Source organism: Cryptomeria japonica, chromosome 8, assembly GCF_030272615.1.
Source record: "Cryptomeria japonica chromosome 8, Sugi_1.0, whole genome shotgun sequence".
NCBI classification, from domain to species: domain Eukaryota; kingdom Viridiplantae; phylum Streptophyta; class Pinopsida; order Cupressales; family Cupressaceae; genus Cryptomeria; species Cryptomeria japonica.
The window spans coordinates 14,029,013-14,056,791 of NC_081412.1; the positions used below are offsets into that span (position 1 = coordinate 14,029,013).

At 36.2% G+C, this 27,779-nt stretch overlaps 1 protein-coding gene across 3 annotated transcripts in view; it reads left to right on the top strand.

Moving 5' to 3' along the window:
- Positions 1 to 20,231: 20,231 nt before the first annotated feature.
- The window catches only part of LOC131048806 (uncharacterized), a 327,816-nt gene continuing 320,268 nt past the window's right edge, over positions 20,232 to 27,779 (top strand). For 2 of the 3 annotated variants that reach the window (XR_009106522.2, XM_057982881.2), the window contains exon 1: positions 20,232 to 20,606. Coding sequence is in view for 1 of the 3 variants with exons in the window: in XM_057982881.2 (XP_057838864.2) it covers positions 20,415 to 20,606 (192 nt within the window). In the remaining 2 variants the exon portion in view is untranslated. Of the gene's footprint in view, positions 20,607 to 23,058; positions 23,069 to 27,779 lie in introns of those variants that run through there. The other variant, XR_009106523.2, reaches the window with a different exon arrangement.

Genomic DNA, 27,779 nt, shown 5'->3' on the forward strand with positions numbered 1-27,779 from the left:
GCTGCTAGCTAACATCATCAAAACTCTATTTGTTCAGCATATCCACAACAATTTGGGAATCTGACTTGCAGATAATCCTCCTCAAACCTAGAGAGTAACCTTTCTCAACTGTAATCTTGATAGCAAGAGCTTCCATCAAATTATTAGAGTGTTGTCCTTTATAAACAGAGAATAAAAAAATAGTACCACCATCACTACCTCTACCGATACCACAAATACCAACATGTCCTGGGTTCCCACAAGAGGATCCATCAGTATTAATCTTTAGAACCCCAATATGAGGAGGTATCCACCTCCCATCTCTACAAATCCTCTACTTAACATGTCGGGTTTTTTTTACCAGCAATGCAATCCCCTCTGCTATCCCCTAAGTTCAAATTTCGTACAATAACATAATCACCAAGATCAAATTTTTTAGACAAATCACACTTTGCAACAATAGTCTCTTGAAGCTTGCAAACTATCCTCTGCCACAATTGAGGACCCTCCAACTTGGTATCACAAAAACTCTGCAGTTTCATTCCAACCAAAGGTTCCATATAATAAAAGTGGGCCCAATAGCCCAAGCCACCTGAAGGAAGGATGTCCTCATGGGAGGCCTGCCCAAACTCCCCTAGAAATCAATTAAGGAGATTGCATGAATACAGGCATGTTGCCAAGCCTCCCACCACCTGTGCCAGATCTCCTTAGAGAAAGGGCAAAGAAAAAACAAATGGGAGCTATTTTGCTCACTGTGCGAACATAGAAAGCAAATAGAGGGCCCTTGAAAACCTCTCTTGCGTAGATTCTCCCAAGTGAAGCATTTCCTCTGAGAAACCAACCATAAGAAAAACTTACATTTGGGCCAAGAAGAGATATTCCAAACCTTTTTCCACCAAGGTACATCAGCCAAGCCATGCAATTGCTTGTATAACATACCATAGCCTTCAGCAATAGTAAATTTGCCTTTTGGGTTGGGCCCCTAAGAAAAAGTGTCTCTCTCATTTAGAGAACTACATAACCTACCCTCCAAGAATTTAGCCAGCTTAGTGTGATCCTCAACAGAGCCGCCCAGGGGCCATTCTTGAGGATCCTTCCAACAAGTCATCTCCATTTGTCCTATGTGTCTGACCGTTTTACAATTCTCCACCTTAACCCACCCAACATTAATAAAAATCTTGCAAAGGGATTGAAGTTGAGGGAAGCTAGCAAGAATGGGAGGGTGACCATCTCAAGAGTCCTGCCAAAAAAGAGCATATGAGCCTCTATTACAGATCCTGAAATGGCCATCCTTAATAAGTTGAGCTCCCTTTTTTAGAGTGTCCCGTATACAAGATCCCTTGCCCGTCAAAGCAAAACGTGGCACATCACAACTATCAACACCAGGAAGGTACTTGCAGGTTAGAATCTTGGCCCAGTCTTGATCTTGATTGTTGCACCACCTCCAATACAACTTGGCAGCCAAGACCTTACTAACAAGAGCAATAGATTGAAGACCAAGTTCGCAACATGATTTGGTCTACAAACAGACTCCCAATTAACTAAAATCTGCTTAGAAGAAAGAAGACTACCAAACCACATAAATTGGCGAGAGAGAGCATCAAATTCTCTCATAAAGTTAGAAGGGGGAACCTACACAAAAAACCTATATAAGGGGAGATCCTACACAACAGACTGTAGAAGAGTCACTCTCCCAATAGAAGATAGCCACCTAAAAGTCCAATGACTGACCTTACTTGAAAATTTCTCCAAAATGTCCTACCAAAAGTCTCTATGTTGAGATCCCAAAGCCAAAGGAACCCCAAGGTACATCAGGGAAAGAGAACAAATATGAAATATGAGAATCCTAGCAATCCTGCTCTGTATAAGCTAAGGAGTATTAAAGAAATAAATGGAGGATTTATCTTCACTAATTCTCTGACCTGAGGCTTTAAAATAGATGTCGAAGGCTCTCCTAAAATTCACTACCTCATTGATTCTAGCCCTACCCATCAAATCAGTGTCGTCCATAAACTAAAGATGAGAATAGGGAGGAAGATCATTTCTCCAACTCCAGCCCTAAATAAGACCTCGCCTCACCTGACATTTAATAAATCTACCAAGGCCCTCTGCCATTATGATGAATGAATGGGGAGATAAAGGATCCCCTTGTCGAAGTCCTCAAGCAGAACTAAACAACTCAGAAGGTTCTCCATTAATAAGTACCAAGAAGGAGGTAGAAGTCACGTGTAATGCCCCGCCAGGAACCCTAAAGGAAAACAACACAACTAGGCAACTAAAGGGTGAAATAATTTATTTTTAAGGGCTAAGTGCACTAACTATAGCCATTGCATGTTTAATAACACAGCGGAAGTCTAACATATGATTTCCTAAGGGTTAGCAACGAAGATTAATTCGTAGATTATATTAACACCACAATTAATCCAATTGTCCATTTAATTAGATAAATTAAATGCTTAAGTTTAAACTACACACACATCTAAATTCCATAATGAAGAAATGAAAGCATTCCAATGTACCCAATTTCCACAAAACATTTTAAACATAAGATCAAAGCAACTGAAATAACATACATTCCACTGACATACTATTACAATATCCATAAATACATGGCTTCCAATAATGCCACAGGTTACAAAGTTACAATATCAAGGTTACATAAAAGTTGATACAATGACCATAAGGTCTCAACTAAACAACGATCCCGAACATGAGCTGGTACATGAATCATGAACTAAGAAACACCAACGAATCCTTTCCTCACCTGAAGATACAATCCAGAACATCCGATGGGAAGTGGCACTACCACCCGACCATGTGATCCAAGCAAGCAAAGTAAGACAAGTACGAAAGGACAACAAGACTTCGCAAACATCCATGCAACTCAACTCACAAAACACTAGTGACTCTAAGGAGAGAGTGTCATCGCATGTCTTATGGTGGATACCATGGTACAACCTCCATAGGTCCCGGCCCCCATCCTGGGTTTCTCCTGGTAACCTCTCCCAAGCCTTTGGTTCCAACTAAGTCTCGTGCGGACCCTACCAATCCTTTCGTGAAGACAAGGTGGTAAGTTTGCCATTCCAGGCCTTCTCGTAACATTATGAGCCCTGTACAAGCACTACACCTATGCACGAGGTACATTATCTTAATTAATATTTATTCTACCCACCCCCTAATCAATTATTAGGTTATCACTTTTTAACTAACTTTCAACGGGTTATCCTGTCATCCACTTCGGGCATCGCCTCCGCTCGAAAGCCACTCTCTCTCATAGGACACTAACAGGAAAGGTCTCTCTATGAGAACTCTATGGCGAAACAAACAACCATAACTAATCCTAACAAAGCACAGGTGAAGGATACACAATCACTAACCCAAGATTGACCATTTGGACAAACACACACAATGGCTCACATCAATAAGGTTATGCAACAACACCTAACCAAGGAGATATAACAACATAGGACACAATGACAACTCAACCAGAATTGCAACGAAATTAAGCTTGACTGCAAACACCATTTACACAAGATCCTAATACATGCAATCTTTTCTTAAAACAACCAAAAGCATAAATAACTTGCAATTAAAGATTTTCCAGACAATAAGAGAATACAACTATTTTAATACAAAGAAATCAATGTTGTCATTTGTCCAATAAGGCTAAATCAACCACATAAAACTTAACCCCCTAATTATATGCTCATGATTAATTTACAAATATATCTGATTAGCTTATACCAATAATCTAAATTAAATTCCAAATTAAATATATATATAATAATATAATAAAATTACATAAATATATATACTTATCGAATATAATATCATATAATTAATATCACATTAAAAATATATAATAAAATGAAGATTTAATTTACAATAATTTTTTATTTCCAAAATAACATAGTAAAACCACAATACTATATATATATATATATATATATATATATATATATATATATAATTTTATTTTATTAATTAATTAATTAATTAATTAATTTTTTATTTTTTTTTAATATAATAATCTAAAACAAGTAAATTCTATTTTCACCCAAAATTTATTTCCAATCAAATTTATTTACAGGGAAATTAATTAATACATAATTTCTCCAAAATAATATATTAAAATAATTTCCCTTAACTTTTAATAATACAATAAATTTAATTAATAATTAAATTTATTTCTATAATAACTAATAATATCACAGAGATACACAAATATTAAAAAAGACTGTCATAGCCAAATATCGAAACAAAAATCAAACAAGAGGGAATGATTTCTTTGGAAAATCCCATTCCTCCCAAATCTTGTAATTTTCCATGGACAACAAAAATCTTGACAAAATTTACCATAATAATTTTTCCAATTTTCTCAAAATTAAATCTACAACACCCAGAAAATAACTTCTTTCCATAAACTAGAAATTAACTTCAGGCATGAATTTTAAATCAAGAACATGGATTCACCAGAAGAGGGTTTTGGATCTAACAAATAATATACACACACATCATTCAAAAAGATAAAAGAAATAAAAATATTTTCTTTGAAACAAACAACCAAAAGAAGCCACCCAACCTGATATAGCTTTCCTGGAAGAAAATTCGTAAAAGAGAACCAATCTTCCAACAAGCTTCCAAATAAAATTATTTTCCTAAATTCCCTGACCTATTTCCTGTGTATCTAAAATAAAGACCTATTCCCCTATTTAAACTAAAATTCTAGGTTCAATAGTTTTTTCTCAAAAACCTAAATTTAGAATAAAAGTTATTTTATTTTCTAATTTTATAACAAAAGATAAGCTAACATGCAATAATTAAAAATCATTATTCTTTATTTTATTTTCTCATGCAAATTAATTAATTTTCTAAATAAAGAATTAAAGCAATACTTTAATTCTAATTAATTCTTTTATTCATTCATTTATTTATTCATTTATTCTATTTATTCTTTTATTTATTTAAAATTCTAGGAAACAATAAATGCAATTAATCTAATTTATTTTTCCACTAAAATTTAAATAAAATCTATTTCTAACATCATGCAGCTTGCAACTTAATTTACTAATTTCTTTTTAATTAACTAAATTTATAATCTCAATGCATAAAATACATAATTCACAAGAATACCAACAATGAGATAAATCCATAAATTTAAATTTTTAATTAAATCCACTAAACACACACAACTGAACAAACCTCAAGTAAATACTCATAAAAAGATCAAACGACAAAATACGAAGGTTGAACTAACTGACTGGATGACCAACTGACGACACTCACATGAGTGTTATTGAGTAAAATAGGGTCAACTACTATCTCCTCCACTTCCATCAGAAAATATAAGGCACGCTCAGACCTGTGAAGCAAGGTGGAGATGATACCCCGTACCTACCCGGTACTTGTACCTGCAATATCCTGCATCACCGAACCACACATGCATATATACAATATAGAAAACACGACATACACACTGATGAAGGAGAATCACGACGTTCCCTGTCTCTCTGAAATGAGTGAAGGAAAATCGTCCCTTTGCATCCAATACACTCGTAGGCACACAACATATAATTACACATTGCATAGATAAAGTAAAATGTCAGTACATAGCAATAATCCATAAAATGCCATAAATCACAAGTACTGAAATACTGCAAATAAATTATGCATCTCATATCCAATTAAAGCATGAAATAATGTCATATGTCTGAATAACACATCATGGTAATGTATCCACTGAAAGTAGACAATAATAAAATATGAGTCTAATAAGTTCAAACGAGAAAGGGTACTGCATTCTCCCCCCCAAAACTAGGCTTGCTCTTGGAAGCCTAAAACAAATAAGAATACGGCTCTCTTATCTCCATTGCATCCTCCCCTAGCTTTCCTAGCCATGACCTAGCACTGTATAGAGAAAACGGTTCAGACCTACAGCAAGGATAAAACAAGGGAGACACAAACATTAAGACCTAAGCAAGATAGTCAACTGAAAGGCACACTACAAACCCAGAGTACCTAGTGTTGAAACTTGGCTCTGATACCAAATGTAATGCCACGCCAGGAACCCTAAAGGAAAACAACACAACTAGGCAATTAAAGGGTGAAATAAAAAAAAATTTAAGGACTAAGTGCACTAACTATAACCATTGCACGTTTAATAACACAACGGAAGTCTAACATATGATTTCCTAAGGGTTACCAATGAAGATTAATTCATAGATTATATTAACACCACAGTTAATCCAATTGTCCATTTAATTAGATAAATTAAATGCTTAAGTTTAAACTACACATACATCTAAATTCCATAATGAAGAAATGAAAGTATTCCAATGTACCCAATTTCCACAAAACATTTTAAACATAAGATCAAAGCAACTGAAATAACATACATTCCATTGACATACTATTACAATATCCATAAATACATGGCTTCCAATAATGCCAAAAGTTACAAAGTTACAATATTAAGGTTACATAAAAGTTGATACAATGATCATAAGGTCTCAACTAAACAATGATCCCGAACATGAGTTGGTACATGAATCACGAACCAAGAAACACCAGTGAATCCTTTCCTCGCCTGAAGATACAATCCAGAACATCCGATGGGAAGTGGCACTACCACCCGACCATGTGATCTCGAAATGGACCCACCCCACCGTGCTAGGAGATAGTAGAAAACCCTCAAGCAAGCAAAGTAAGACAAGTACGAAAGGACAACAAGACTTCGCAAACATCCATGTAACTCAACTCACAAAACACTAGTGACTCTAAGGAGAGAGTGTCATCGCATGTCTTACGGTGGATACCATGGTACAACCTCCATAGGTCCCGGCCCCCATCCTGGGTTTCTCCTGGTAACCTCTCCCGAGCCTTCGGTTCCAACTAAGTCTCATGCGGACCCTACCAATCCTTTCGTGAAGACAAGGTGGTAAGTTTGCCATTCCAGGCCTTCTTGTAACATTATGAGCCCTGTACAAGCACTACACCTATGCACGAGGTACATTATCTTAATTAATATTTATTATACCCACCCCCTAATCAATTATTAGGTTATCACTTTTTAACTAACTTTCGACGGGTTATCCTGTCATCCACTTCGAGCACCGCCTCCGCTCGAAAGCCACTCTCTCTCATAGGACACTAACAGGAAAGGTCTCTCTACGAGAACTCTATGGTGAAACAAACAACCATAACTAATCCTGACAAAGCACAGGTGAAGGATACACAATCACTAACCCAAGATTGACCATTTGGACAAACACACATAATGGCTCACATCAATAAGCTTATAGAACAACACCTGACCAAGGAGATATAACAACATAGGACACAATGACAACTCAACCAGAATTGCAGTGAAATTAGGCTTGACTGCAAACACCATTTGCACAAGATCCTTATACATGCAATCTTTTCTTAAAACAACCAAAAGCATAAATAACTTGCAATTAAAGATTTTCCAGACGATAAGAAAATACAACTATTTTAATACAAAGAAACCAATATTGTCATTTGTGCAATAAGGCTAAATCAATCACATAAAAATTAACCCCCTAATTATATGCTCATGATTAATTTACAAATATATCCGATTAGCTTATACCAATAATCTAAATTAAATTCCAAATTATATATATATATTTTTATTTTTTTTAATTTTATTTTATTTATTAATTAATTAATTTTAATTTTAATTTTTTTATTAATTTTTTTTATTTTTTTAATACAATAATCTAAAACAAGTAAATTCTATTTTCACCCAAAATTTATTTCCAATCAAATTTATTTACAGGGAAATTAATTAATACATAATTTCTCCAAAATAATATATTAAAATAATTTCCCTTAACTTTTAATAATACAATAAATTTAATTAATAATTAAATTTATTTCTATAATAACTAATAATATCACAGAGATACACAAATATTAAAAAAGACTGTCATAGCCAAATATCGAAACAAAAATCAAACAAGAGGAAATGATTTCTTTGGAAAATCCCATTCCTCCCAAATCTTGTAATTTGCCATGCACAACAAAAATCTTAACAAAATTTACCATAATAATTTTCTCAATTTTCTCAAAATTAAATCTACAACACCCAAATATAACTTCCAACAAGCTTCCAACAAGCTTCCAAATAAAATTATTTTCCTAAATTCCCTGACATGTTCCTGTGTATCTAAAATAAAGACCTATTCCCCTATTTAAACTAAAATTCTAGGTTCAATAGTTTTTTCTCAAAAACCTAAATTTAGAATAAAAGTAATTTTATTTTATTTTCTAATTTTATAACAAAAGATAAGCTAACATGCAATAATTAAAAATCATTATTCTTTCTTTTCTTTTCTCATGCAAATTAATTAATTTTCTAAATAAAGAATTAAAGCAATCCTTTAATTCTAATTAATTCTTTTATTCATTCATTCATTTGTTTGTTTATTATATTTATTCATTTATTCTATTTATTCTTTTATTTATTTAAAATTCTAGGAAACAATAAATGCAATTAATCTAATTTATTTTTCCACTAAAATTTAAGTAAAATATATTTCTAACATCATGCAACTTGCAACTTAATTTAATAATTTCTTTTTAATTAACTAAATTTATAATCTTAATGCATAAAATACATAATTCACAAGAATACCAACCATGAGATAAATCCATAAATTTAATTAATTAATTAAATCCACTAAACACACACAAATTGAACAAACCTCAAGCAAATACTCATAAAAAGATCAAACGACAAAATACGAAGGCCGAACTAACTAACTGGAGGACCAACTGACGACACTCACATGAGTGTAACCGAGTAAAATAGGGTCAACTACTATCTCCTCCACTTCCATCAGAAAATATAAGGCACGCTCAGACCTGTGAAGCAAGGTGGAGACGATTCCCCGTACCTACCTGGTACTTGTACCTACAATATCCTGCATCACCGAACCACACATGCATATATACAATACAGAAAACACGGCATACACACCGATGAAAGAGAATCACGATGTTCCCTATCTCACCGAAATGAGTGAAAGAAAATCGTCCCCTTGCATCCAATATACTCGCAGGCACACAACATATAATTACACATTGCATAGATAAAGTAAAATGTCAGTACATAGCAATAATCCATAAAATGTCATAAATCCCAAGTACTGAAATACTGCAAATAAATTATGCATCTCATATCCAAATAAAGCATGAAATAATGTCATATTTCTGAATAACACATCATGGTAATGTATCCACTGAAAGTAAATAATAATAAAATATGAGTCTAATAAGTTCAAATGAGGAAGGGTACTACATCACACAACTAAGAACCCAATTCACCCACTCCTCCTCAAAACCAAAGGCCAAGAGGATTTTTTGTAAGAAATACCAATTCACTCGATCATAGGCTTTGGCCATGACAAGTTTAGTGAACATAGCTTTCTCCTTAGAATTTTCCATAGAATGAATAGCCTTGATCGCTATCACAACACCATCCAAGATCTGTCTACCACCCACAAAACCACCTTGTTCCATAGAGATCGAAACACCAGGGAATGACCCAAGTCATTGAACAATCAATTTAGTGATAATCTTGTAGATCACATTACATAATGCAATAGGCCTTAATAGATCCAAACTATTAGCCCCCTCTTTCTCAGGAACAAGAGCCAAGAAGGTAGAATTCATAGACTTTAGCATTTTCTTATTCCTATGAGACCCCTGAACCACAATTAAAAGATCAAATTTTATGATCTCCCAAAATTCTTGAATAAATTCAATTGGGAATCCATCCAGGCTAGGAGCCTTACCTTTTTTCACATGAACACAACTTCCTCTAGTTCAGGCAACAAAAAAAGGTTGTGGGATCCTCCTTGGTGAACAAATTCGAAAAGTACCTGACAACTTCCTTGGAAATAACCTCCCTCGAAGAGAGTTGAGATTGCCCCGAAGAGATGAGTGAAGTAATAGAGTTACCATACCTTCGGGCCTTAAAAGAGTTATGAAAAAAACCCGTATTTCTATCTCCTTTCTGAAGCCAATCAACTCAAGACTTCTACTTCTAGAAAATCTCCTCACGCAACTCCCACTCTTCTAACTCCTTAAGGGCTAAGGACTCAACTTTACTAAGATCAACAAGCATCCCTTGATCCTGAATCTGACGAGTGACTGTGTCCAATTGAGACTGAGCTACTATTTATGAGCATTCAAGTTTCCAAAGCATTGTTTATTCCACCGCTTGAGCCCATATTTCAAATGTTGTAGCCTTTTCCCACAAGTATACATAGACCTACCATGAGAAGGCATCCCTTCATACCACCAATCAACCATAAGATCTTGTAGAGACTAATCTCGTGACCACAACAATTTAAATTTGAAAGAAGGGTTCATAGAAATTCTATATGAGATAGTAAAAAACTTGATAGGGCATTGATCAAAGCCTCTCCAATCAAGAATTTCCGAGCTAGTAGACTACCTATCATTCACCCAGTAAAAGGATACCATAAAATCTATCAAGCCTTTCTGAAATAACCTCAACACCATTTCTCTTGTTATTCCGTGTAAAGACACCATTAATTGGCTTCACATCAATGAGGTTCAGGAAGCCAATATTATCTTTGAGCAAATTTGAAGAAGGGTCCAACCTGACTAACCCACCACGTTTTTCTTCTAAACTACTAACAACATTAAAATAACTAGCCAAAATCCAAGAGACAAAATGATCCAAAGACCGAATCAAATTGATATGAGACCAAAGATGAGAGATGCTCGGGAGATAAATGGGAGCATAACTATTAGAAAAAAGACACCTTTCTCTTGTTTTTAAACTAGAAGCGACCATAGAAATAGAAGAGTGGCTAGAAATCCACCATAAGGGGTTAATATTCCTCATGTTCCAAAGACACACGACCCCCCCTGAACTACCATGAGTACCCACTCCTTGACAAAGACCCTTGGGCCAAATATGAGGAGCGCAAATGGCCAAACCATCCATTGTAAGATTGGTTTCCTGAATAAAGATTACAATAGGAGACTAAGAATCAATTAATCTATGAACAACCATTTGTCTAGGGGTGCTATGCAACCCTCTTACATTCCATCAAATAACAATCATTTATGAGGTTGAGAGAAATGGGAATCAATGGGCTTCACATACCCCAACTTAACCAATGTGTCACCAACGATCTTGACCTTACCTAGTCAATCTTCTGCCCACTCTTTAAAGTCTTGTCTAAGGGTCCCTTTTTGAGGGGTTTCTATTGCAAGCCTAAGGAAGGAGAATCTTTGTTACTTTTCATAGAATCAAAAGCCACCTCAGAAGAAGGGGGAGCAAAAGTCAACACCACTGCACCATCTAGAACCTGTGCCTTATTGGGATCCCTGATATCTTGAACTTGAGAGGTCAAATCTGTGACTATCTGTCTATCATGTTGGTTCCCTACAGATAAATCTCGCTCCTCTCTCTTTGTTTCCTCATCCTGCATCTCACCCTCAACCTTAGCCCCAAAAGAAAGCTCAACTAGGATTCCTTCCTCTTGGACCAAGTCCTCTAGAACATCAAACCTGTTAAAAGTATCATTATTTTGTCTATCCATCTAGGTTCCCTTCTTTCCTTTACCCTTATTACAGAGCTTAACAAGAATGAATCCCTCCTTATCTGCATGTCCATTTGACATAGGAGCCTTCCCCTTAGCCTCCCTAGGGGTAGAGTGAGGAGGGTTGAGAACTGTCGAGGGGAGAGGTTTATTTCCAGGACATCTTTGCTGCAAATGTCCATACTCATGACAAAGTCTGCATCTAAATGGTAGGGTCTCATAGTCCATCTTCTGGACCTAGGAAGGTGTTTCCAAATAGATTTCCATAGAGTCTAGAAAAGGGTTACTTAAATAAACTTCAACACAAATGCGAGCATAAGGAATTACCTTTCGATCTTGAGTTTGCATAGCTGAACCCATAGGTTTCCTCAGAAGCAGAGAGATTGAGTGAAGAATCTCTTCCCTCCAGAACTCCAACAACAACCTCGATAGCCGAACCCACACAGACACATGAGAAGGGATCTCCTCAGTAGAATTAAAGCTGGATATGCCAAGGTTTGATAAACAACCCCACTTGATTGAAGAAATAAGGGCCTCCCTCAAAAGCCCTACTCTTGTCCAACATACTAGTAAAAATTACCAAAAAATAGTTATTAGCCACCAAAAGTATCTCCATATCTCCCTCTGGATTCCATACCCAATATGCCCACATATCCAACACAGGCAAAGAGAGGTGAAGACCCATGAATTTGCAAATGAGTGCATGATGACACCAATATTCAACATCATCTGAAACTTGCTCGAGTTGTATAACCAAACCTGGGCGATCCAGGGATCTCTCCAAGAATCCATTCACCTTTTTGTCACAAATAGTCCCTTTCGAAGAAGAACCTCCTACCCTAGATTGGGGTTTACCTGTTTGCTCTTGTGAGATTTTGCCAAGATCAAGAGCTCAATGAAAAGTACAAAATAGAGAGACAAAATAGATGATAGGAATAAACTGTATTCTATCAAGATGAAAATACTGATCAACTCAATCCTCAATCAATCCATCAAATTACAAACAATGAATATGATCTTGCTTATATAGGCAAGTCTATATGGATATGTGAGCACACAAACATGACAGGTGGCTCAATGAGAAACGAGGGTAGGTAGGAAATAGGTGTGGTAGGTAGGAGAAACAATATAATATTCCACAAGAGGTGGATCACCCACCGAATGTGGAATGTAACAACAAGACCACAAAAGGTGGAAATTCTCTTACACACTCTATCCCAATGTGGCACAAACACCCAAGTGTCTCATACCCAAACTACTATGAAATGTATTATCTTAAGTAAACTTAAGTAAGGTGTAATAATATCCAACACGAATAATTAATTACACCAACACCCCCCCTTAAGTGCAGCTTAGGGGAATGCACTTAAGTCTACAATGCAACTAAGCAATGCAAGATGGGTCCCGATTACTAGGCCATGTTAGGTACCCATGTATAAATGCAAATGCACACAAACCAATGCAATGAAATCTCTAACAAAGCGGGGAAAGAGAGAAAAAACCCAATGGGAAAAAACCCTCCCCCAAAAGAGAGATGAAAACTATATACATATAACTCTCATATGAGAAGGACAAAACCCCATGTGAGGAAAAAGTCCCCCCCATATGAGAGAAGAAGAGAGACTAGGTAGCCCCCCCTTAATGTAGAATCTACACCAATGGTAGAAGCTAGAAGATGAATCAAGAAACTTCTCCACAAACGTCGAACGACATTCATCCCCTTGGGAAGAAACAAAACCAAAGTTGTATCTATAAAGTCCCCCCAATCATGAAGGGAAGATGTAGCAAAATATCTCATGAGGAATGAAATCTCTGAAAACTGCTCAAGTGTCCCCATGTTGATGCTAAAGGTTACCCCCTCCAAAGGTGGTAAACTACTCCACACTACTGAAAAAGGAACTCCAAGATCTAGTGGAGATGAATGTAGAACAATATCCAAAGACTCGCATGTCTCCTCTAAAGATAAAGAGACGTCCTTCAACTATTGTACAAAAATATGCACAATCATGTCAACCTCGAAAGAATGACCATGTAGAGAATGCACGAGAGGGTTAGAGTGTTCCCTTGCAACAATCGAAGAAGGATCATCTTCATCAAAGAGAAGATGAATGTCATCAATGATGTCTCCCAAATCTGCAATGTAGGACTCCACAAACAAACCTGCAATGTCTGTCAAGTAGTCATCCCAATGAACTGAAGCTGGAAGACATGAAATATCCCGCTGCACTAAATCACAAAAAGGCAAAATTGTCGCACTAGTTGCATCATCAGGTGCAATAGGTATGTGATATGACGAGGAGGAGATGAAATGCAAGGCTCAAGAATGGGTTCACATATGAGAACCCCAAAGTTCAAGTACCCAAAGTTCTCCTCAAAATCTGAATCATCAACATAGGAAGAATCAACCTCATCAATAGAACCAAAATGTGAAAAGGAGTACAACCCAGATGCATGATCAACCACCCCAGTCGCAATGATATCTCTCTAGTTTCCAAGTCTATAATGATAATTGAATTAGGTGTGAACTCCACAATTTTCCTAGTTGCCCCATGTGTGATTTGATAGATGGAAAGAAGATTGTTTGTCAAATGGGGTACACACAACACATCATTGAAGGAGTTATTCCCAATGGAAATAGATCCTTTCCTAATCACATCCATGTATGTATGATTGCCCATCAAAATCTACGGCATGTGGCAAGGCTCAAATGAAGAGAACATAGACTACGAAGATGCCATATGATGAGAAGCCCCTGAATCTAGAAGCCATCTCCTTGAATCATGACTTGTAGTAGCACAAAGAGCTTGTTCCTTTCCTTTATATGTCCCAAAAGAGTGATCATTTTCTTTATCCTTATCCTTGGAAGAAGCCGAAGTAGACATTCTAGAAGGTAGGTTGATTTTGTTCATCATGTCCCGACTTGTTGCAATATGTACAAAAAAGATTGTCCTTATATGATTTCCTCTTAGGTGACAATGTAGAATCACCTTGTTGTGGATAGGAGGATTGTGCTCCATCTTCTTGTGGTTTTGACTTAGTTTGCTTTTGATTCTTGCCTTTTCCTTGATTGCTTTGATTCCTCTTATTAGCCACCAAAGCTTGCGACTTTGAAGATTTGAGAATACCCATCTTAGTCAACTTAGATTGCTCAAGAATCAACATCTCCGTGAATGCATCAAATGAGGGAGAAGTGTAAGAGGAACCTTGAGCTAACCTATGGGTGTGAAAGCTAGATACAGAGACTGCATACTCTGAAGGAACCTTTTTCAACAAGTTATATACCAATTGAGCATCCTTTTTGTCAATGCCACAATACTTTAGCTTTGCTCTTACCTCAATTGCTTTTGTGACATAATCTTGGATTGTATCAAAATCCTGGGGATCCAATGTTGTGAGTTCACTATCAAGCTCATAGCCCTTAATCTCATCAACTTGTCCATACAATTTCTCATAAATATCCCAAGCCTCTTTGATTGTAGTACACTTATCAATGTGAAAAATGAGGTCATTTGATACATACTTTCTAAGAGTTCCAAGTGCCATAGCATTCTTAGTGAGCCATTCAATTTGAGCCTTAGGATCAACCTTAGGATTAGGTGGTGCTGTTATAGTTCCATTTACATAATGAATGAGTCCTTTTTCCATTAGTTTACTCCAAGCCTTAATCTTCCATGAAGCATAATTATGAGGAGTTAAAAGTCAAAATTTAGGAGAACCCATAGCACCAAAATGAAAAAATACAAGATAGAGAGAGTCACAATCACACAAGACACCCCCCCAAATTACTCAATCAGGAAACCCCCTCCCCAAAAAATGATGATTTGACACTTTATACTTAGTGTGTATACAATGGGCCACTTGCAAAACAAGGCAAGGTGGACTTTTGATTTTAAATTTACAATTGCCTCAAGTAGGCTATAAGAGACTCCAACAAATACTGCAATTGATCTAAACTGAGATCCAAACAAAATACAAGTACCAAATATGCAAAAAATGACCAAATACTAAAAGTACAATTTCTACTCAAAATCACTGCAAACTAATGGTAGATTATGAAAGTAGACAAAAAATTATGCTCTTAAAAAAAACGACACCTGAAAAGGAGGTCGTATGACCCCAAATGAAGCCTCTGAAGTTGCAAAATATGGGATTAGACAGGTACAATCACAAGAATTTGCAAATTATGAAAAATAAGTCATTCAAAATCAAAAAATTCCTCCACCACTGCAAAGAGCACAAAATTCTAGCCTATTTAAAAAAAATTTGCACCAAAAAAGGAGCCAAAACGAACAAGTTAGGGCCATTTGAAGTTGAACTGCAATTTCAAAAAAGCAAATGAGAGGGGGTTCAAAAAATTTCAAAAAAGCAAAAACGTGTGCTGACGTCGACATTTCACGAGCTTAAAATTGATGGTTGTATGCTCGTCAAAATGGTCGTCGCCCCCCTTTGGCTGATCGTACGAAAATGACACGTGGGCGACCGACAAATGATTCCGTACAAGTGATGTAGACGTATGGTAGGATGACGTATCGAATGGTGTGTCCTCCCCGTGTGACTAGTTTCAGCGGTGAATGAGAGGCCACCGTGTGGAGGAGCTAGAGCTGGGGTCCACACGACGGTGGTTTGCGGGAGTTCAGGCGCTTGTAGGGAGGAAGTGGACAGAGCAATGGTCGCAAAAGGACGTCGGGCACGCTAGAGCACTGGACGAAACCTGCAAATATGTAAGGGGAGCCAGGAGGCGGTACAGGAGGCCGCAAATTGTGCAGCAGGGACGAACGATGGATCAGGGAGAACATGACGCGACCGAGAAGAAACTACAGGTGGCAGGGGGTCAACAAGTCATGACCAGCGGTGGGATGGGCCTGCCGGAGATCGACGGGAGGAAGCGAAGCAGATAACGCTGGCGGGTCGAAGAACCGATAGGAGATGAAACCGACGGGGTAGCAAGTGCCAGCGAGGGAGAAGAACATGTCACCAACTTCAGGGAAGCTGATAGTAGCGGCAGATGGTGGTACGGCGGGGGCCACCGCGTTAATTAAAACCTTGCAAAAAAATTAAAAATTGTTGTGTACAGTGCGAGTCACGGGGGGGGGGGGGGGGTTGTGGACCCCCCACCCCAAAAATTAAAATATTTTTTTTAATTTTTCAAATGAAACTTTACAATAAGCCCGATAATTTTTTTTTTGTGAATTTAGAAATAATAAATTTGAAAATAAAGGTCGTAGAAATTAATTAGTTTTTTTTTTGACAAAATCCATACAATATACTAGAATAGGCAAAAAAATTTCCTTCACCAAATATGGCCGAGTTTATACTTGATTTTAATGGAAACGGCCTCTTGGACTCAACCATGATGTCCAAATTGCTGTAGAACGCCCCCCAAAATAACACCTCCTCAGATCCGAAAATAGAAGCCTCAAAAAATGTCTCTCAAAGACAAATCAATGAAGCCCTCTAGGCTCTGATACCATGTGAGATTTTGCCAAGATCAAGAGCTCAATGAAAAGTATAAAATAAAGAGACAAAATAGATGATAGGAATAAACTGCATTCTATCAAGATGATAATACTGATCAACTAGATCATCAATCAATCCATCAAATTACATATAATGAATATGAGCTTGCTTATATAGGCAAGGCTATATGGATATGTGAGCAAACAAACATGACATGTGGCTCAATGAGAAATAAGGGTAGGTAGGAAATAGGTGTGGTAGGTAGGAGAAACAATATAATATTCCACAAGAGGTGGATCACCCACTGAATGTGGAATGTAACAACAAGATAAGACCACAAAAGGTGTAAATTCTCCTACACACACTATCCCAATGTGACACAAACACCCAAGTGTCTCATACCCAAACTTCTATGAAATGCATTATCCTAAGTAAACTTAAAGTATGGTGTAATAATATCCAACATGAATAATTAATTACACCAACAACTCCCCACCACATGCATGCATTGCAGGTGACGGGTCTAACATCTCCAAATCCCCAGTAGTCTCCTGCGCATATGAAAGCTCACAGTTTTCCATGAAAACAAAGATTCAATAAATAAAATAAGAAACAAAATGGGCAAAGGGTTTGCAACCCCCAATCCCACACCCTACCCACAACACCACACCCAAATGAGATCCATGGGCTACAAACAAACCCACACCCCCTTGCAGCTGAACACAAACCCCCCCAACACACAAAACATAAGCAGTCATGAAATCAAGCTAGTGCCGCATGCCCTAGCTCGACCACGACCCATGCGCGACACCATCCTATCCTCTTTTTAACACCTTGACTTTATTATATTTATAGTAGTATATTCTATTAATAGTATTATATTATGTTGGCAACATCATATTGTATTCACAATATTAATTATTATAATGGCATCGTATTGTATTAACAATAATCTAATATCCTCATATTCCTACCATACGTATTTCCCAGGCAGTGGTGACTACTGCCTCCTTTCCTTTTATTCCTTGCCCCCCATCATTCCCGAAATGACCGTTGGTCCTCTTATACTAGTATTTTCAAACAAAGAGTTATGTTGGTTGAGACGTGTCCTTTCTTTGGTTAGTTAATTGCGTTCCTTCCTTGAAACAATGTGTTTTAATGTCTCTAAGCAAGGCTTAAGTCCTAACTAGAATCACTGCCTCAAATAAATAATAATTGTGCCTTTCTTTGCATTGGTGAAGATGTGTCTCATGTCTTTCGATAATCACACCATTCATAATTCTAACAATGATAATATGTAACACACATATTAATAATATATCATTAATAATAATACATTTATATTAAATATAAATAATACAATAATCTCTTGACAATAATAATATATAGAAATGATTAAAGAAATAATATATATATAATGTTGACATTGTGTTGTCATTGATGTCAACCGATATAAGAGATGTATGTGCAACTTTATTACTGATGCATATTTGATGTGATGTCTTTTATGTCACCTAGCTTAGTAGGTCACCGATAAGGGAGAGAATGCCATTAAGCACAATGGCCATTGGAGTCACCAGTACACAAGTTAGTGGTTGACTTGTGTTGAAGATATGGACAGGAGACCAGTATGATATAACAACTGGTAAATGATGACATCTGTAAGAGAGCAAGATGTTGGGCTGTTGATTGTGATGAAGAGGGGGAATGTTACCTAAATCACATCAACACCGGAGGTGAAGTATGTGCAGGCCATCGATATGCTATGTGGATGAGAAACAACAAGACTCCCATTGGATGAAGAAGAGACTGATAGTGAGAGTGCCCAAATTGGATCACATGTGCTTGTTTGAAGATATGCTGCTCAAATAGGGAAGCCACATTGGTGTACTGCAGGATGCAGGTGACAAGGATCCACTCCCACCGGTAAGTGGAGCTTATCTCCTATTATGCATGGAATGCATCATAGTCCTCCGAGATAAGAAAGAAGAGTAGAAGGTAGGTGATTGAAGGCTCACATCGGATCAACCAGTGAAACAAAAGGTTGCCTCGGGTGCATGAAATCAGAGATGTGCACTGGATCAGAAAGGGTTGGCATGTTGTGCTACCAGGACAAAAAAGGAAGAGTAAAGAAGTGATGGGTTTGTCACCTTGACAAACTGATTGAGATGATGTCTGGGCTGATGATGAAGAAGGCAAGGTCGAGCAACTATAGACGGAGAGTGCAATCGGAATGCAGTTGCCTCTAATGAAAACAATTGAAGGTTGATGACATGGTGTCATCAAGGTAGGTACTGGTAAGTACGTCCATCGGTAAAGTTGAGAAGGTGCATGAAGTGTTTTGGCAAGAGTGATAACTGGTGAAGGTGTTCCATCGGAAAAGAAGAAAGGTGCAGGGTCGATGACAGACCGATTAGGGTATAACCGACAGGGTTTGTGAACTGGTAGATGCACCCGGTTCTGAGGTTGGTCGGTGATCCTATCCAGATCGACACTGATGACCTAGCAAAGGTGGATGCCGACAAAGTGGCCACGTGGAGTTAAAAGTGGCAAACATGCATGCACAAGTCGACGTGGTGTGTTGGTGAAGTGTCTGTTGGCGTGGTAGATGGTAACAGGTCGACATTTATGTCAACTGCGTGATTCATGGGATGTGTAGCAGAGGTTTGTTCATAATTGGTCCATTTGTACAAAACTAGTGGGACATTTGTCCACAAGTACTAGTGATTTTGAGTGGACGGTGACTGGAACATCTTTAATTAGGTATCAGGCGACACTTTGAAATGTGTACTTTTTGACCTTTGTGTGCATAAATGATCTGTGCATTGTTACTACCCAGAAGCCAAAACAATAACTATAAGCAGTTAAGTCTTATACGAAGACAACTAAAAAAAATTCGTCAAAATCCAATGTACCGTTTAAGATCTGTGGGTGCGCGAAATTAGCTATGATGACTACTGGTGCTCTTCCCCCAGCATGCTTGTTTCCTCCCAAATTGTCCTGTCCACATCCACATGCTTGCTTCGAATTTTCCTTGCATGTACTTTTTTGTTTCCTCTTAATTATTGGAACAACCTTGTTATTTTGTAGTTATTAGAACAACCTACTTGTTATTTTGTTTCATCCGTACTCTTCCTTGTGTCTAATTCCTCCTCTAGTTCCCTCTTGAGGTCAGCCGTGAAATTATTCCTCGGAGTGATCTTCAAAAAGAAAAACGAAGGTCAGGAAAGAAAAGTCCACGTGCTCTATAAAAGTGTTCCCCTTCTTAAACAAACCGATCCGGGTGCTCCATAAATCTATGAGAACAATGTCCGAAACATCATAAAGCCACACAACAAAACCAGAGAGAAGTTGTCCCTAAAAATCTGGTATATGCAAAGTAGGAAAAATAATCTGAAAGAGATAATGGCGGATGTAGCGGAGAAAGAAAGAGAAGCCATGCTAGATCGCATGTTGACAAGATTAGCGCTAACAGACGACAACAAACTGGAAACAGTTTTATCAAAGCTACTTCCCTATGCAATTAATTCTATATCCTCTCCCCTTCCATCCACCAGACAAAAGGTATTCAAATTTATGTTTATGTTTATGTTTAATTGCTTATATATTTCGATTGCATAAGTTTTTAATATTTGACATTTGTTGTGTAGAATTTATAAGCGCAGATTTCAGTTCACACTTTCACTGGTAACACCTAGATTTTTGGTGAACCCTAGAATTACAGAGAAGTTATCATAATTGGAAAAAAATTGTAAGAAAATATATCACATACAGAGAAGTTATCATAATTGGAAAAAAATTGTAAGAAAATATATCACATACAGAGAAGTTATTATAATTGGAAAAAAATTGTAAGAAAATATATCACATACACTATATGAAACCCTAGGATTCTATATTGCTAATTTTTATTGGAACAAGACAATATAAAGCCCTAGAAATACTCCACAGAGCTAATTTTGTCTTCAACAAAACAATTCGAAACCCTTGCTGTACAGAGATAATTATTACCGGAGAGACATCATATTTAGTATTAGTCGCCTGAAAATATAGAGTACATTGTTGCTTTTTGCAACGAACTTGTGTCTTGAAAACTCATTCCCGATAATGAAGGAGTTTTGAAGTAACTCTTATGTGATTCTTCGTAATATACGGATAATCTTAATGGAGGATCAATGCTTAATGGTTATGATATCTGAAATAAATTAGCAACAGATAATTAGTGTGACAAAGCATTGACTTATTACACCATATATGCCCTGGGAAACCCTTTCGATTAAAACTTGCAGCTAAAAACCAGCATCATTCACTTCATTATCAACAAATAAGTGACTACAATACAGTAAGAATTCAGTATGTGCCAAAGTAGTGTCTTCTATCAATTCTGCTACCATTCTGGCAGCATTTCCTAATTATCAAAATTATATATAAAACCACTAACCCAATCACCCTATAATTGGCAAGAGGGAAACGAGAAACCAACACTTTTTCCCCAGAACTGTGAACCACAAATTATATCCCATTGTGGCGCCCATTTGTGACTCTTCACATACCCCAAGTGTTTCTCCACATTCCAAGGCTTCCTTATGTGGCGCTCTTTGCCCTATCCAACACAAGTACCCAAGTGCAACTTTCACGTTCTGGGGACCTTTTTTTCTTGCTCCTATGTGACCCCTGAAATATTTGCAATTCCCATGTTACATATAACATCACACAGGATAAACTAAGTGTGGCTTCCCATTTAATGATCACCACAACTTACAACAACATTACAATCTTATCATGCAAGGCGTATATCACACCTTTTCCAATAGTGAATGCAATTAAACTCACCTAAAATCTCTGAATGCTTTAACTTTTCCTCTTTAATATACCCGAGAAAAGGTATATACATTTATATTTATTTGCTTTTATATTTTGATTCTAGATGTTTGAGGTATTTGCAAATTTTTGTTGTTTAGAATTTTGTTAAATTAGATTTAAGTATGTGATCGATGGCTTTTAAGTGAAATCATAGAATTTCTCTTCAGAATTGATATTTATTGGAAATGGAGACTGTACTTACTGTCAACTGCCTGATAACCTACGGTACATTGAAGTATTTAGAATAAAAGTACAGGTTTAAATTTCTTCACTTATTATGCAGTAGATACTGTATGCACTATTGGTATTAATCGCTCGAATTAGAATAAAATTGTGTATTCAAAGCTCCTTTCCTATAATGCAATAGAAACTGTATGTACCACTAATTGCTTGAAAAGCTAGAGTACATGATACTATTTATGATGAAATCATACCTTTAGAATCTCCTCCCCTAAAGCTCAATAGACATCGTATGCACTATTAATCACTTTGAAGCCTAGAGTACATTATTGCTGTTTAGAATAAAAATTGCATATTCAAATCTCCATCCATATAACACAATAGACACCATAGTTACTAGTGTTCTCCGGAAAACCTACAGTACATTGATGCTATATGTTGAAATTGTGCCTTCAAATTTCTCCCCTATAACGTAAGAATTTCCAGATAGCTCTCATCCGATCATGTGCATGTGAAAATAAAACATCTAAAATCTGAGAGTTCTTAAATTTTAATTGATTGGAAACTTAAAGTACATATTGTAGCTTTAAAGCTTATCCCATATGCTATTAATACTTTGATCTTCCCCTATTGAAAATAGGTACTTTATTTACTATTAATCACTTGGAAACTTGAGCAAATTGATGCTACTTACAATAAATCGTTCCTTCAAAACTCCTCCCCTATGCCTTTAGTCCTTTATCTTCTCCAATTTGAAACAGACAATATTTTTTATTAATTGCTTGGAAAAGAGTACATTGATACATATACAATAAAATTGTGTCTTGAAAGCTCTTTCCTATGGTGTTAATTGTCTTATCTTTTTGCATTGGAAATAGGTACTTCATTTACTATTACTATTAAATTATTAATTATATGAAAACCTAGAGCATATTGATGCTGTTAATTCTTTATCTTCCCCCCTTCAATCCACCAGACAAAAGGTAGTTGTAATTATATTTATCTGTTTGTATATTTCAATTTGAATTGTTTTGAGTATTTGCAATCCTGAAAATTGGGAAATTCCTGATAAAAATGGAATTTGGAGAAAGCATGGACATAAGTGCAGAAGATGTTGTAGATGAAATCCCAGGACCAGATCAATTTATATTTGCAACAACAAATGTTTATTTGATCAACATTGAGAAGATTGCTGAGCTATATGAGATGATTATGACATGGTTTGATAGTCAATATAACAACTTTGATTGTAGGCATACATGGTCTAATCAGCAAATTTTTTTTTTTTTACAATAATATTTTCGCTGGTGAACTAAGAGATTGATGAGACTTACAGATGGAGGTCCTACAGATCAGATGAACGCATAAATGAAGATACATTAGGAAGGTTTGAAATTTCCAAACTTAGTATTTTTCAATTGAAATAAAAAAGGATCTTACAATTTTGCATAGATAAGAAGATAAAGCCAGAGAAGTGAGAGCTATTCTGTATACCATGAAATATTGCAATCTTGCTAAGTTTAATGAAATACTCTTTGAGGTATGTAAAATATGCTTACAGATTTGGTGATGACTCACTTTGAAAAGACATTGTAATGTCTTTACCTTTTAAACTAGGAGAATGGGTAGAAGATTTCATCAAAAGCCACGAGGACAGAAAAATTACTAACTACACTATTTTTGAGCTCAAAGGAATTGTCCATAAAAAGTTGAAGAATAGATTCTTCAAGAACTTATGTAAGTGATATAGATTCTTACAATTTTTCATGCAATCTTTGTGGTTATCGGAAATTCCCTCCAGTTCATACCAATTAGGGTTGTTCTAGTTGTATGCTGGAAATGTTGTATCAGCCTGCAAGAGGAGAAAACAATTCAAACACACACATGAAACATTGCATTAGAGGTTAGAAATCAAAACAAAGCAAGTTAATGAATCAAAACTCTTTAAAATCGTTCCATGTTCCTCTATCTCCAAAGATCCTCAAGATTCAAGGCGGCCCTCATTTGGAAGAGCACTTGATCTCTTGGATGACAACCTAGAGAACGAGATTTAAATGATTCTAGGATCAAAATGGATGCAACTAAGATCCTAGTGAAAGCTAAGATAATGGATTAGGATGAGATGCAAGACTAAATGCTCAAGATGATGAAGATGAAACTAGGCTAATTCCAAATTGAAGATTAAATAATATAGTTAAGCTAGATGAAGACAAGATGCTATGAAAAGATATGCAATTAAGCTAGATGATGTCCTAAAGCATGCTAAAATAAAGCTAAAATGCTATGATGCTAATGCTTGGATGCTTGATGTTTGATGCTTGAAGATGACAAAGAGAGCTCCTTAACCTGCAAAATGACTATAATTTAGATGCACAAAAGACTTTATATTTGAGGAAGGAATGGGCTCTATTTATAGGGAAAATAGGGCAATGGAGTGTTGAGATTGAATAATCTCAACAAGGGCTAGGATTGATAGTTATCAATCCATGTGAGGAATTCAATCCAATTCCCAGTTGACAAATGTCACCTTGAGAGGGCTTGAGAGGAGATGTAAGAGGCATTACATGCCTAAGGAGACATGGTGGTTACCTTAGGAGGTAAGGTTAAGGTTAGGTTAGCAGATAACCAATGGATAAAGCCTTTACCCAAAGGGTAAACTCTTGTGCAAGGGGTAATAGGATAACTAGGGTCAAAGCCATGAGTGCTTGATGAGACCGTTGAGTTAGATGAAGGTTAAGTTAGAGAGAAAGTCTCTAACCATGTGGGAAGATTGAGTTAACCATTAATGGTTAGGAAGACTTTGGGGACAAATTTGTAAGAGTCCTTCCAAATTTGGGGAACTCAACAAGTTAACTTGTTGAAGAAATAAAGTCTTTATTGCATTTAGAAGACTTTCTTCCAAATTTGAGAAGTGACCTTCTCAAATTTAGGGAAAGGACATGATTAAGAGATTAGACATGATTAGGATGGGATTAAGAGGTTTCTAGAAGTAAAATTAGAAGGCAAGTGGGAGATGTAGGATTTTGCAAGTGGCTGAGGGAAAATAGGATTTAATTAAAATAAAATTGATTTATTTCAATTTTTGGTTGCAACTTGCATTTGATAGATTTAAATAAATAGAGATTTATTTAAATGTGAATTTGAATTTTGCAAGTGGGGGTATAAATTTTGATTTATTTATTTGCAAAGGGGGTTTTAATTAAATGTGGATTTAATTAAAATGAGAAAGGGGATAAATGGAGATTTTTAATTAAATGTGAATTTAATTAAAATAGCTAGAGAGGGGGGTATTTAATTAAATGGTTTAGATAAAAGAAGGAGAATATTAATCAAAACTTTAATTTGATTAATAGGCTAATTAGAAGAATAGGGATATTAATTAAATCTTAATTTAATTAATTGGAAGAATTAGGGAAAATTAAATGAATAAAATTCACTTGATTCATTGTGCAAGTTTTAGGTGTCTACACTAGTAACACTTATTGTTCTAGTAAATCTTCCCCTAAACCATCTCGCCCAATTCATCAATTGCATCCTAAAAATCATCATAAAAAAGTCCAAATAAAAAAATGGTATGGTATTTTAGGATAACATAACTGCTCCCATAAATATAAGGCCATGCTCATTAACAGACAACACTTCAAAAGGCCTGGTTTTAATTCTCCTCCATATGTACTTTGAAAACACCAGACCCCTAGAAAAATCTTTTTTCATGTTTGTTGCTATATCTGCAATGGTCCTCACTATGCTACTGATTGTCGTAGCAAGAACCATAATTTTCTTGCTAAAGCTTTTTATTAATACTCTGAAGCACAGGCATGGTGGGATGTTATACCTTTAGAACAAGATTTCAAAATCCTGATCAACAATTGAAATTTCATCAGAGAAGTACAACATGATCAGAGATAGATTAGCTCATGAAATAATGCTAAAGAAAAGATCAAAATCTTCAGAAGAAGAAGAAGATGATGTTCATGACTTCATGTAGGATGTATTAAAAGAAAAAATCAGAACATGATTGAAAATAAAGATGTAAAAATGCTTTAACTAGAGATGAAATGAGAAAAGTAGGGAAAAGGCCGCAGAAAGAAATAAGAGAAGTAAAAGCACAAAGAGGTCACTTTCAGAAAGAACTCAAACGACATAAGAAAAGTTCTTAGACAAACCATGGTTACAAAGATTCAATGTGGAGAAAACAGAAAAAGAAAGAGCAAATAAAACTATGGATGATGACACAAAGAATGAAAGTGATTCTATACAAAGCCAAGAAGAAAGACAAAAGCAAAAAAGAAAACAAAGGTAATATCTTCAGTTCTAAGTCTTGCTAAACTTGATTCTATCGCAAAGGAAATTGAATATATAAGGAGATTGGCTTTAGATCAAAAGAAAATATTAAATGATGTGGGCAAAAGATTGAGCAATATAGAGCATGTTGTTTGATGCTGATTAGCAACCTGAGAATCCTAGAATATTGCTTGAATCTGTATCAACTACTTTGTACTAAATTTTTTATATCTCAGGATAATCTTTGATTTCAGTGATTTTAAATCTCATAGTATGGATGCATTTGTAGACCAAATCTAGTTCATCGGGATCATTTGCCAAGACCAAGGCAATACCATCAAAATACTGGAAAGAAAGGCAAAAACAGCCCAGAATTCATTCAATTATAAGAGAATATTTGAAGTACGGCAGGTATGCCCAGGATGTTCATATTTTAATTCAAGGTGATTTTTTTTGTGATAGACTTCATAGAATGCGACTCTATAGATTTTGATGTTTTATTGGGAAATATGTTTTTGTTGAAATATGAACCATTTGTTTAGACTAAGATTCATAATAGTTTCAATAATTCCAACAAACAACTTAAATTTCTCGTACTTAAGTTGGCGGAACATAAGGTTGAACAATATGAAAAAACAAAGACTGGGCAAAGAAGTTTAAGAGTATCATCTTGAAAAACTAGTGAAAAAACATGAAAGAAGAAATAATTTTGCTCACTGACATTTTTCCCGTGAGCATTTCTCACATTTTTTTTTTTAAAAAAAAAAAGAAGGGGAAAAAATTTATTCAATCCAAATCGAGATAGAAGGCAGAAGCCAAAGGCTCAGTAAAAAGGAGAACAACCAACAAACCAAACAACAACACTACATAGTCCTGTCTTCCAATAAAGCTCTCTCCAAAATCCCTCGATAATCAGAAGGTAACTCACCCCTACCATTGATATCCCAACCATCCCCTTTCTCCGAGGCCCACTTCGCCAAGCAGTCAGCCACGGTATTCCATTCTCTAGGGATGTGACAGAAAGAGACAGATTCCAAGGAGCTACATACACTTAAAATCTGTCTGACCATCAAAGCTAAATGCCAACTAACACCATCCAACCTCTGGTTGTTCAACATATCCACAACAATCTGAGAGTCAGACTCACAGATAATCCTCCTCCAGCCAAGAGAGCAACCTCGCTCAACAACAATCTTAATAGCCAGGGCCTCCATCAGGTTATTAGAGTAAAGCCCTTTGTAGACAGAGAAGCAAAAAACAACATCACCATCTTTACTTCTACCAATACCCCCAATACCAGCATGCCCAGGATTCCCCCGAGAAGATCCATCCGTATTAATCTTCAGGACCCCATCAGGTGGAGGTGCCCATCTCCCATCACGACAGACCCGTTTCTTGACATGACGGGGC